The 13,439-nt window shown below is 30.6% G+C and overlaps 1 protein-coding gene across 2 annotated transcripts; it reads right to left on the bottom strand.

Moving 5' to 3' along the window:
* Positions 1-416: 416 nt before the first annotated feature.
* Positions 417-3,024, bottom strand: LOC126692512 (cationic peroxidase 1-like). Of its 2 annotated transcripts, XM_050388138.1 has the most exons (4): positions 2,717-3,024; positions 1,355-1,546; positions 1,069-1,234; positions 417-984 (listed from the first exon to the last, which is right to left on the bottom strand). In XM_050388138.1, the coding sequence occupies exons 1-4, from the start codon at positions 2,945-2,947 to the stop codon at positions 599-601; spliced, it is 975 nt and encodes a 324-aa protein (XP_050244095.1). In that variant the 5' UTR covers positions 2,948-3,024; the 3' UTR covers positions 417-598. The 2 variants fall into 2 exon arrangements, with proteins under 2 accessions (XP_050244095.1, XP_050244096.1); XM_050388139.1 differs by lacking the exon at positions 1,355-1,546 and having other exon boundaries at positions 1,069-1,230; positions 2,713-3,024.
* Positions 3,025-13,439: the final 10,415 nt, after the last annotated feature.

Genomic DNA, 13,439 nt, shown 5'->3' with positions numbered 1-13,439 from the left:
AAAAAATAAAAATAAAAAAGGTCTAAAATCAAGTATATTGCCAACTTGCCATAGTAGTCACTTGGTCATTTGATTCTTTATTTGGAATGGTAGTTACCTCTTAACACTTACATGAGGAAATTGGATCAATTTGTCAAAATATTGGACTTTTTTGGACTTAATACACCTTAAATATACATGAGTACATCTGTTGAATTAATGGACTTATCCATTGGATTGTTGTTAAGGTTAAACTTTGATTGCTCTCTCTTAATTGAGTTTCTTTGCGGTCTCAATTGTTGTTTATTTTAAATATTATCTAGCTACTTATTATTTGTTGAATTCTCTTTTTTTTATTGTATTTTTGTTGTAAATATATATATATATATATATATATATCACTTTCGCATTTTCAATATAACAAGACGAGGGAAGCATTTCAAGTTGAACAAATGTCTATATATTTGATATAACAATAATACATATTCAAAAATTTTCACAATTTTTATTATACATCAACTATAACATCTCACATCAATGACTATGAAAAATTTTGTTTACTAGTAACAGCGACAACAATGAAATGAATCCTCAAAAAGGCACACTCCATTGACTTAACTTAGTTGGCTTTTCTACAATTTGTCCTAATTTGGCCGCTTGTGCCTGTGAGTGGGCTAAGGTTCCCCATCTTCACCATTGCATTTGCAAAGTCTGTTAGAAAGCTTGCGGAGTTGGAGCTGTAAGCATTAACTTGTGAATCTGTGGAACCCCCATTAAAGAGTTGTTGGTCTGAGTGCAAGAGACCCTTGTTGCTTATCAAATTCTTGAAGTAAGCATTGTCAAAAGATGTTGGACTAGTCAAGTCTAGAGGGGCAAGATTGTTGTCACCACCAGTGCTTGGACAGTTCGATTTCAATGAAGTTGCAAATGAGGAATCTATGTTTGTTTCATTGTAAATCCTGGTTCGGAAAACTGTGCACCTTGCTTGGCCTATTGTGTGAGATCCTGAACAAATTATAAAAATAATGTTTGGTCAATTAATGAGGAGCCCTTTCTAAAGGCATAAAGGATTTAAAAAATAAAACCAACCTGATAGGGCCACCAATTCTTTGGCAGTGAAACCTTTGTTTGAGAAGGCACTGAGAAGGCCACTAAGATTCAATGTTGGAGCAGGGATGTTGGAATTAGCAGCACTTAAACTTGCGGTGGTAGAGTCTCTTCTACCCAATTGAACTGTCCAATTAGTCCCACCTAGCTGAATCAAAACAAATAATATGATGAAAATGACAGCAAAACAACAAGATGTTGATTTCCCTATAATATTATGGTTCAGATTAAAATTCATAAATAATATGAAGTTGTGACTTTTTCTTACTGCAACAACGGAATCTCTCGCAGCAACGGCTAAAATGTCAGCACAAGACACAACACCAGGGCAATTTTTTTCCAATTGAGATTTGATAGTGTCTACTACATCAAATCCCCTTAGTGAATTATTGTTGGGACCCGCTGTTTTCTCTCCGGTGAAAGTTGAATTGTCGTCTAAGAGAACTGATGCATCACACCCCTGTTACATAATGTTATTCAAACTCATTATTTATTTATTTATTTATGTTGTGTTAAAAGAATCCTATCGTGTGTCTCATCACAAAGGAAAGTACTAAAGTTATTATTAATTTTTATTATAAAAGATTTTCAATATATATATATATATATGATTTAACAATGAAAATCATTGGTGTCATTTAAATTATACAATAATATATATATATATATATTTCATTTAAAAGTTAAGACGATAGTTTATAAATTTTACGTAGTAAAGTTTATAGCAGCTATAGTCTACAGTATCAGTACTCCTCCGTACAATTGCACCCATGTATATATGTTTATATGCCTACATAAGAAGTTCAAATTGTTTAATATTATATAATATATATATATATATATATGTGTGTGTTGTCATGAATTTCCATGAAATTTATCCTTCATTTTTCTTTTGGAATAAACAATTAAATGACTCTGTATGGCTTATAATACAATATTATGTCAATATATAGTATGTGAAATATAAAACTTAGCAACCAGCCTGGCCAAATTAAAGTGACGGACTTGACCCCGGGACTGCTACAATCTCTTTAATAAGAAGCTAGCCAATGTTAGCCATCAGCGCGCGTCTTGATGTACAATTAGATTATTATGCCAAAGGAAGCCATTGCAATTATTTTGCGGGAATCTTTAGCAACATTTGGTCCCATGGCTTTTATTCCAAAGTTGTCACCATCAAATAATATACCTATATAATTTTTTCACAATTGGATTAGATGGTTTATTGTGAATAATACATAAAAATAATATTAGTGATGGACCCATATAAAGTGACGTTTCTACGTTCACAGTTTACCATCTTAATATAATATATTGTGGAAAAAAAATTATGTTCCTAACATTCTTATATGAAACACAATGCAATCATCCTTCCTCGTAGCAGCGACAACTCTAGGCAGGAAGGAGCAAGGGAAAACAGGACCAAAAACAAAGTAACAAAAGAAAATCTTGATATGAGGTAATGCGAAATAAGTATAAAAAAAACACACACACATGAATGCGTATAAAACCTTGAGAAGTCAAACATATAACTTAAAGAAAAAGATGTCGGTGAGATATAAAAAGTAAAAACAAAGCATTCATGAGAGAGAGAGAGAGAGAGAGAGAGAGAGAGAGAGAGGAGACTTGCATTAACAAAGCAATCATGAAAGTGAAGACGGAGCAAGGATGCTCCCATGCGTTTCTCACTTGAAACTGCGGAGTTTACAGCTGAATTAATGGTGGAAAGGGCATTAGGGCATGATGTTGCATAGAAAGTAGGGGACAACTGAGCTGAGACCATCCCCAAAAGAAGTGAGAATAAGAGGCAGAACTTAATTGTGGTAGTTAGAATTGCTGAGCTAGAATAAGAGTGAGCCATAATGATTATTGAAGAAGAAGAAGAAGAAGAAGAAGAAAAAGAAGGCCTTTTGCTTTGTTGGGTGGTTTAAGGCACTAGAGTTATCATGTATTTATACAAGAGTTCCAGGCTTCCAGCTACCATGCATGTGACGTGGATGTTGTGGAATGCATTTTTCTTATCACGGCCGACTCAACGTTGTGAACAAAAAATATACATAACTAAATCAATATGTGTGTACTATATATATATATATATATTATATATTAAGGGAGTTCTCAAGGCTTTGCTTTTATTAATTACCCATTTTCTAGCTGTTGGATTATTGACTGGTCATATTCGTTAGAGTTCCACTCGGAATTTTTTATCTCAACTGGGGGAGCCACAAATTTTCCTAACTAAGGTGCAGAATGATCAAAGAAAAGTATAAAATGTAAACTTCTATTTTCATAAATAATTCAAAATTAATGAATATTTTCCATAAATCTGTATGTATGTATATTCATATTTTATGGGATGGTCTAATATAAATTTAATACTAATTAATTATTAGTAAGTAGTTTAATTTAGTTATCAAATTCTTTTTGTCATAGTAATAGTCCTAATATAATTAATTTCACTCCTCTTTTAGAATATATTATAGGTAAATTAAGTGCAATAATTTAATTATTTTACATTTGTATTCCGTAAGAATCATGTATATGTTTTACGTACATAGAAATAGGAAACACCATCCGTACGTTCACAGTTTATTTTTCACTAATCACTAAATCAACAATAGGGTTTTAAAAAATTGAGGTTTTGGCATGAGGATAGTCCGATAATTCTGCCAAGAAAACCTTGAAAGAAAAGGACAACGTCAGTGGGTTTGTTTTTTTTTTTTTTTTTTTTTTGCATTAGGACTATTTTAAGAAAAAACTTTTTTTTTCCTATTTAATGTATCCACTATCCATAAGCTTTTTTCAACCAAAAAAAAAACAAGCATCCATAAGCTTTTACAATTATAAAAAGTTCCAATCTTTATTCAACGTTGCCCCCTCCTTCCGAATTCCATTAAATTATATAAGGTCTTATAGACATAGATGACTTTGATAATTATTTTAAATAAATTTGAAGAAATAGAATAAACATCACATCTCTAGCCTACGACTTGATACTTGTCCATTTCCTGTTGTTAACTATTTTATGGTTTCTATATTAATTGTTTATATATATTGATTTGATTAACAATCCATACATACATACATATATATATATATATATGTGTGTGTGTATATGCATTAGGACCTAACAGTAGGACCAAAACATGTCGGCCTATGAGTATGAAGACATAAGTTGATGAATTATAGGCACAACTGGGCCAGGCAGATGTTTGGGAGCTAGTGTCTTCAACTAAGGAAAATTATTTTTATTATTATTCTTATCCATCTTTTATCATCTGAATCTTGGTTTAATAAATTTGTAAATTGTTGGTTTCTATCAATAGTATTGCACCCAATTTCAACTAGAATGCGACATGGATGCCCAGATTTCACTCAACTTTAGGTAAGCGAGACTTTTATTAGTAAGGAAGTATAAAGGAATATTTTTTTTAAATGATAAAGCTAGCTAGGAAGTGTGTCGATTATCCAAATCATTGGTTTAGTTGGCATCTCTTGACTTCCTTACAGTGATGTTTCAATTCCACACTACCAATTTAATGGAGAAAAAAAAATTGAAAGTTCATCATTCAAAACTAAAGTAAGGTAGTTTTCATTAAAATAAAGAAGAAAATAATGCATAGTTGCAATAGCTAACATAAATGACAAGTTTTAACTAGTTTTTATCTTCTTTTTTCTTTTTGAGAATAAACTTATTTTTATCTCAATCTACCACTAACATCACTTCTCCTTTTTTTAATCTAATACTAACAATCTATCTGTCACATTATCAAGTGTCAAATTTTTTGTATTTCTAGACATTCTCTTTAATGTAAAACGACATAGGCCTTCTCCCTTGTTACCATTATAGGGGAAGGCCATGTCCCCTCATATGTTATCGGGGAATGGTAAACCTTCACAGGCACACCATTGGTTAAAGAGAAATGTATGCGCTCCATCGTTCCAATGCGAACGCCTAGCTAGTCAATGAGTCCCTTGATATCCAGTATCTGTACTAGTAAAAATCTTTGTTGTCGTGGTTCTATTCACCATTTTACCAAATATTCATTGTAAATTTCTAAAACTTCGGTAGGCCTTTTTGTGTGATTTTAAGTATTTAACAGTATGAAGTATGAACGCAATTTGTTGTAGAGAATCTTGTTTGGTGAATCGGAAAAGAACGATAGCAAAGATTGCCAATTGCATAAATGCTTCACTTCTAAGCCACCAATTATTGCACCAAATATTCAATGATTTCACATACTCTCTTAAAAAAATTTCCTTTTCTGTGATACCTTTCACTTCTTTATATATAATTTCCTTGCCATAGTAGCATTGCATGGGACCGTCCTGTGTAAAAATGGCTTTTGCCTACTGAAATATTTGTTTATGTCCCAATAGCATACGCTAATAGTGTTTACTAAGTAATAAATTAGTAGTAAACGAATACATATTACAGATCATTGACCGAAAATATGTAGAATATAGTCAAATATATATGATTATTGCTTATGAATATCTGACCTGATGATCAGCATTATTGTCGCTTGAGTTTCATAAAGAAGATTATATGTGTAATTAAAATAAGAACCAAGTCAAGTAATGAAAACAAAATTGATGTTTATGAAAGATATGCCAAAAATGGGCATTTGGCCCTTTCGTCAAAATTTTCCAGCAATTCCGGCAAAATGTCATGTTCTAAAACTATCTAGCAAAATGCTCCTATTTTAAACTCGATTTTTTAAAAAATGAGTTTTAATGAAAAACTTGATTTTTAGAGAATCAAGTTATGTGAAATCAAACTTACCAAAAAAAAAATATATGGAACTCAAATTCCATGTAAAATTTCTCACATTACTTAATTTTCATCAAATCGAGTTTTTCATTGAAGTTCGATTTTCTACAAATCAAGTTTCAAAACAGGGGTATTTTTTTAGATAATTTCAGAATAGAGACATTTTGTTACATCTTTTAGGCGAAAGGAGCAGATGCCTATTTTGGCCTGAAAGATATACATATACTTATATATATACAACACTCCAAAACAAATTAAAATTAAAGGCCTTTTTGTAGGATATCACAACCAAAGGATGCCATTGAATTTTCAAAGTTAGAAATTAGTATTACTTACTGGTCTTTACTCTTTATATTCAATTAGCTTCCTTAACGGAAAAAAGTAGCTAGCTTATTTCTTCATTTTAAAATGCATAGATTAGACATTCCATCCGCTGGGTATATATTTAAATAATAGGGTTATTCTATAGTTTTTTTTTTTTTTAATACATATTTCCTTTATTTTATGAATTATATTTAATAGAATTTAATAATGTGGTAAATGCTAACATCGCATATAGCGGTGTAGAGAAAGAATTAAAGAAAAATATATTTTTATCCACACATTTATGGTTCTCCATATCCTTTTCTTTTAATGATCTTTTGGGTTTGTTTTTGTTCACAAGGCAAAAAATACATGCAGAAAAATCTCTTTTTTTTTTTAATTATAAAATATATATTTTCTAATGGGTATTATTGGCAGTTGAGGAAAATATGTCACAAAGCAAAAGGCTTGGAATTTTTTTTTTTTTTTATTTACGAAAGTTTCAACCTATAACGTTTGCTTTTGATGATAGCTCTTTATTATCAGTGTCAATATAAAACACATAATCGCTCTACATTTTAAAAATATATCACAGGAGTGGTATTTGTAATTTTCGATTTTAAAAAATAAAGTCTATAATCAAAAGTCTTATGATTTACCGTTGCCCAAATTTCTAATGAAGGAGAATCTGGATTCCCAACCTTGTGATAAGGAAAGAAAATAAAGGTCATGAGGATTCCACTTGTTATAGTGAGTGAGTTTGACTTAGTATGTATATATGCTGCTCCGAAGGACCACCACACAGCACATACTGAAAACGATATGAAAAATACTCCCATGCTTAATTTGTAATATCTTATACTTTTACATCTATTTTTAGCGGTTTGATGGTCAGGAGCATAACACACACTTTTAGTCTCTCTTCCTTCCCTTAGGTCTTAATTCATGATTAGTTTCTACCGTATTTCTTATTCTCTTTTGTTTATTAGTTAATTATCTTAAAGAATTTCTGGTATTTCAGTCGCAGAGACTAATGTGAAATAAGGACAAGCATGAGCATGTAAAGTGTGAAGAATTTTCCACAGCCACTATATTGATTGGTGAGTAGTGACCCACACGCTTGCTTAAAGTGACTTTGTTTTTCTATAGCAGCATGCCATCGAGGTCCCATATATATAAAAGCTTGATGTGTTTGATAGAAAAAAAACGTATACCTTCTAGGCTTTAATGATTCAAATTTGTATGCATTTGTCAATCAGATTCTTGTATACCTTTTCTAGGCTCTAATGATTCAAATTTGTAAGCATTTTGTCAATCAGATTCTTGTGTAATAATTGTGACACCTGCCTGCATGCATTTATTTTTATTTTATTTTAATGAATACAAAATGTTAAAGGAGTTAGAGCCTATCTAGAGGTGTTCAAATAAAAAAAGAGATTGTATTTTTGCCAATAATTAGAATGTCATTCACCGATTTCAATTAATCCAAAGTCATATAGTACACCTAATCTCCTATTTATAATAAGAAAATATGGACATATATAACAGTTTAAGTTTATTAAAGCTGGTGGGTTACAGTCAATTCAACTAGTAAATCTCTGATATATGGTTGAATAAGAGATCTGAGATTCAATCATCGCCTACACTAGAAATCGAAGTCATAGGTTGAAATTATAAGGTCGATGTAAAATTATAGACTTATACCCTCTAATTATTTTGCATCTGCAAAATTTACTTCCAAATTTTGTCACAAACTATATATTTTACCTAAAAAGGATGAGATCATTTCCTTCCCTTCCTCTTCGATGCATTTTACTAAATATTGTGCATGTTATTATAAGCTTATACTAACGACTAAAACTAAGTTGGGTTTGATGACTATATAATTGTACTTCAAAAAAATAAAAATAAATAAAATAAATAAATAAAAAGAAAGAGGTTTTAGAAAATTGTACCTCAAAAAATCCACTCCAAAAGTACTTCAGAAAATTTTTAAATACCATCTATTCTTTCATTCTCAAATTATCCTTAATACATTGGAGGGAAAATATACATAACTAAGCTTAAATTATATGATCTCCCCTCTCTTATTTTATTGGGTCTAGAAGACTGATATAGTTCCATCTTAACATCATCCAATTATAGTGAATTTCCGGAACTGATGCAGAAGTTGACGTGGGTTTATTGAATATCTCTCAAAATTCAGAAACATTAAACTTTGAAAAGTATAATATGACTCCATATGGACAAGCACCAATTTAGCTCGAAATTTTGGATGACACCTAATCCATTGTGTCTAGTGCCTACAAAGTCGTAACGATGACTTCTTTCATGGATTATTATACTCAATCATGTACTAAATTTTCATATATTATTCGGTGACAATGGTGAATTTTCTATCAATCATCACTTTTCGGTCTCACATAAATTGAAGATTTTTACAATATAGGAATATGTCTATTCGGTGATTTAATAAGTTTTTCATTCAAAAGGTAAGATTAAAAATTTTAAAAAAAAAAAAAATGTTGCAGCTTGAATAAAATATTTGGCCAAATAAGTGGGAAACGACATGCAATAGTCGGCAAAGGTTATTTAATAAATTGAAGAAAAAAACAATATTAGAAATGCAAAAGTAGTGCTGCTTGATTTTATTTTTTTTATTTTTCCCAATTACTCAAAGTTTGAATTTTTCAAAAGATTTTGGTGACATATATTAATTAAAGTAGGAGATTTTTGAAACGCTTACGTCTCTTGGTTTTTGACATGGGACATGTGAATCAAATTAAATAAACTGTGATTTGACAACGGGGCTCCATGCATGTTATTGCTGATTTGCTGCTAGTAGATTGACTTGTCAACTATTCAACACGGAAATGCATGCAAGCCCATCGCCGAGTCGAAGTAGATAGCTGTCCTAATTAATATAATTAATTGCGGTTCAGCTGTATGTAAATGTGGAACGAATAAGACGAGAATTAAATTCTTTCTTTTCGAGTGCTCTAGTCTAATCTAATTTAAGATCTACTTAGATCTTTAATGTAACTCTATAGTAGTGCTCCAATTTATTTATCATAATTAGCCATTATTTTTTAAATAAGTCTATAAACACTTTTTTTTTATGTCAATTATTAATATAATATATTATAATTGACACATAACAAAAGTAATGTAAATGATGATTCCAAAAATGTTGTATGCTTTCGAATATATATATTATAGGAAATGTTAACAAGCACCAACCAGTGCTTGTTAAGGTGCAAAAAAGACACACAAAAAAAAATGTCAAAAAAAGTCAAAAAAAAAAACACTAAGCATTACTCTAAAGTTGAAAAAATGAGATAAATTTGTAAAAAAAAAAAAAAAAAAAGTCATAAAAATTTCAAAAAAGTTGTTGTTAACGGGAACCTTGTCAGAAAAAGTCAAAAATTACATTAAGCGGTATTATAAAGTTGAAAAAAAAAATGAGATAAAACTGTAAAAAAGAAAAAAAAAATTGTCATAAAAATTTCAAAAAAGTTGTTAACGGGCACCTTGTGGTGCCCGTTAACATAACCCATATATTATTGTATGGGTCTTGTTAACGAGATGCTTTTAAAGCAATTATTAATAAATAATTTTATGAAAGTTTTGACATTACTCTCATGGGAAATATGAAAAGCCGTCAAAACAATTAATTACTTACTTCTTTTTTCATAAAAGTTTCTAAAAATATTTCCTAAATCAATACTCTTAAAGCATCCTATCATTGTATATCTTTGATGCTAGAGTTTGAGACATTGCCTTAAATTTTAGTCTTAAAGTCAACATGATAGCATATCCTAGAACACTCAAGTAGGGTCTCTTGGCAACCCTTTAATGTCGGCAAATAGAAAAGAAATGCATTTACTATTGGACAAAATTTAACTACAAAATTGATTATAGCTTAAGGCTATAGCCTTACTTAATATCATAACCCATATATTATTGTATGGGTCTTGTTAACGAGGTGCTTTTAGGGCAATTATTAATAAACAATTTTATGAAAGTTTTGACATTATTCTCATGAGAAATATGAAAAGCCGTCAAAACAATTAATTACTTAGTTCTTTTTTCATAAAAGTTTTTAAAAATATTTCCTAAATCAATACTCTTAAAGCATCCTATTATTGTATATCTTTGATGCTAGAGTTTGAGACATAGCCTTAAATTTTAGTCTTAAAGTCAACATGATAGCGTATCCTAGAACACTCAAGTAGGGTCTCTTGGCAACCCGTTAATGTCGGCAAATAGAAAAGAAATGCATTTACTATTGGATAAAATTTAGCTACAAAATTGATTATAGCCTAAGGTTATAGCCTTACTTAATATCATTAACATTACTACATATTTCGAAAATCTAACTGTTGGATTACATGTTCTTTATACTCTTAATACATATATCAAATTTTGTGCCAATTGGATGCTCCCTCTGTTCCAGTTTGTTTGTCGTCTATTCCATTTTGAGATGTCCCAAAATATTGTCATGTTTCTAAAAATAAAAGTAATTAATTTACTAATGTTCCTATTATACCCCTAATTTCTTTTCAAAACTATTTGAAAAGAAAACTAACAAATATTTAAAAAAAAAATCAATCTAATTGAGGCACCTTTTTAGTTACCTCATTAAAAATCTCTCTTTAAAAAATAAAAAAAAAATAAAAAAATAAAACCTAATAAATAGATTTAAGGGTATTTTTGTAAACTTATACATTTTTATAAGGTAGACAAGATAATAAATGATGTTCAATTAAAAAGTTTGACTTTTCAAACAGGACAAACAAATTGGGACAGAGAGAGTATTATTACTATATAATCTATAATATTATATTTTATGTATAATTTTAGGGTCATGTTAATGAGTGCCCTTAGGACATTGGTTAATAATCCATTTTAGGAAAGTTTTCATACCACTTTTATGGAAAATGAAAAAAGCTGTCAAAACATTAATTGCTTTTTTTTCGCATAAAAACTTTCTTTAAATGGATTATTAACCAATACCCTAAGGGCATTCGTTAGCATTTCCCATAATTTTAACTACAAAAACTTACAGTTTAAACAATTTATTAATGACATAGTTATTGATCTTTAATTTTCTATAAATTTTGCAAGCATGAAGGATATAAGAAGAAAATGTAATTCGATGATAGATTTGTCAAAATTCACCTCCAATAAAAAGATATTGAGTAAGATTGTGGTTTAATTTACAACCAATTTTGTAGCTAAACTTTGTCATTTACTCTATGCAAAAACATGAATATTGTAATGCATGAATATGTTGGGGTGTATGGAAATGGAATGTGTGGTATGATCATACAAATCTTCTAAGAGATAAATTAAATTTTTATTTGAATAATGCACAACCTTGGTTGAGTGTATTTGTCAAATTATGATTACAAGTTCCTAAGATTCATATCAAGAAAGGGCAATCACTGTATACTAGACTAACCCTTGATTGATTGAGATTAGTCTATCAATTGTCTCTTCACCACTTGATCAAGACACAAAAAACCTAATTTTTAATTAGTTCCATTAAGTCAGCTACAAAGTTTGTAATTGTAACCTGCATGCTAAACTATAAAAAAGCATATAAGAGTCAATTGGTGATGAGGTTAGAGAGTATGTTGTTCATCTAAGAAGGAAAAAAAAACACAAAACCTCTCTTTTCACCATAACCTATGAGTTCAAATATACAATCTCAATATAATGTTTTCTATTGGTGATCAAGGTTGAAACCACTGTTCGAGGGCCTTTTTCAGTTACCCAACCACATGTGGTCTGTTGGAGGGATGACCTTACTAGGCCCAGGTTCTGTTCGGGGAGTTCCATCCGGAACTCAACATTGGGCCACGTGGTCCTGTTCATTTTTAGACCCCTTAAAACACAACCAGATTAACCTAGTTATTTAGCCAAGTAATTAACTTAGGTAAATTATTAAGTTTAGGTTAACACACATATATCATATTATTGCAAAGTGCAAAAAATATAGAACACAATAATATGATAACTCAAGAAAACCAAACCAGTAAAAAACCTGGGGAGGATTTAACCTAGCTATTTTCAATGTAAAACTGAATCCACTATGAAAGAATTGAAGTTTACACAATAGCGACTTAGACCACTAACATTCTATTGCTACCTCAAGTAGGAAACTTACTACCACGACCCTATGATAGCTCCGAGTCCACGAACTACTTCTTTCTTAAATTTTTAGCAAGTACAAGCACACCCGCTTGTGTATCTTTAAGCTCTTGAATCAGCAACTAAATTGATCACCAAGCTCTCAACATCAATCTTGAGATTGGAAACCCTAAGTGTATGTAAAGGCAAAGACCTTTAGATCTCACAGAAGATTCACACACACGGCATAAAGAGCAACAAAGTCCTTAGAGAGTTTTTGGGTACAAAACCCTAGATATGCAAAAGAGGCACACTCTTCTCTCTCTAAAAAACTTATAAAAACATTTTAGGGTTTCCTTTATATGTAGGAGTATTTCACTTGAAACCCAATATGTTTAAGTAGAGTTTGGGCTGAATTGGAACTTTGCAGAAAAATAAATCTGCACGTGGTTCGATCAATCGAGTCTAATTTTCGATCGATCGAGCCTTGTAGATTTAGTCCAATAAATTCTGCAATCACTTAATTCCAATTTTAAAAATAAACATAATTTGAGCAAGCCTAAACCTAGACTCTATGTTTTGATCATGGTTTGTCAACATAATACAAATTGAAGTTCTAATACATTAGTTCCTAAAGTCTTAGAATCTAATAGGTCCAATGGCTACCGATGTATTTTTCAACCTACAAAACCATTAAAACCAAAGTCTAAGAATCACGATAATGGTTAAATAAATATATAATATGCATTTGATATGATAGTTTTGATTAATAGTTGTAATAACATTTGAAAAAAAGTAGTATTTATTTATAGGTAAAGTAATCATGTACTCAATGATGTAAATTTAAAGATATGGAAGTAAAGTCACTTATCTTTGTATGGTTTATAGCTCCAATTGTGTAGCATCAATGAGCTGATAGGATTCCAGCAGAATGACTCTAGCAGTAGAAAGGCAGTTTACCATAATGACTTCAAGACTGAAGGGGGAAAATGGGTGCAACTAGAGGGAGAGAGAGAGAGAGTATACCCAGCTATGTAGGGCTGGTTAAGCTTGCCCCTCTTATTATGCACTTAAATGAGTTTTCCCCTTGACAATGCTCTTTTAGTTGTTGTGAAGTTATGAATAGTGTTGCCTTCCATGA

Source organism: Quercus robur, chromosome 7, assembly GCF_932294415.1.
Source record: "Quercus robur chromosome 7, dhQueRobu3.1, whole genome shotgun sequence".
NCBI lineage: Eukaryota > Viridiplantae > Streptophyta > Magnoliopsida > Fagales > Fagaceae > Quercus > Quercus robur.
This window is presented reverse-complemented; position numbering and strand designations above follow the sequence as displayed.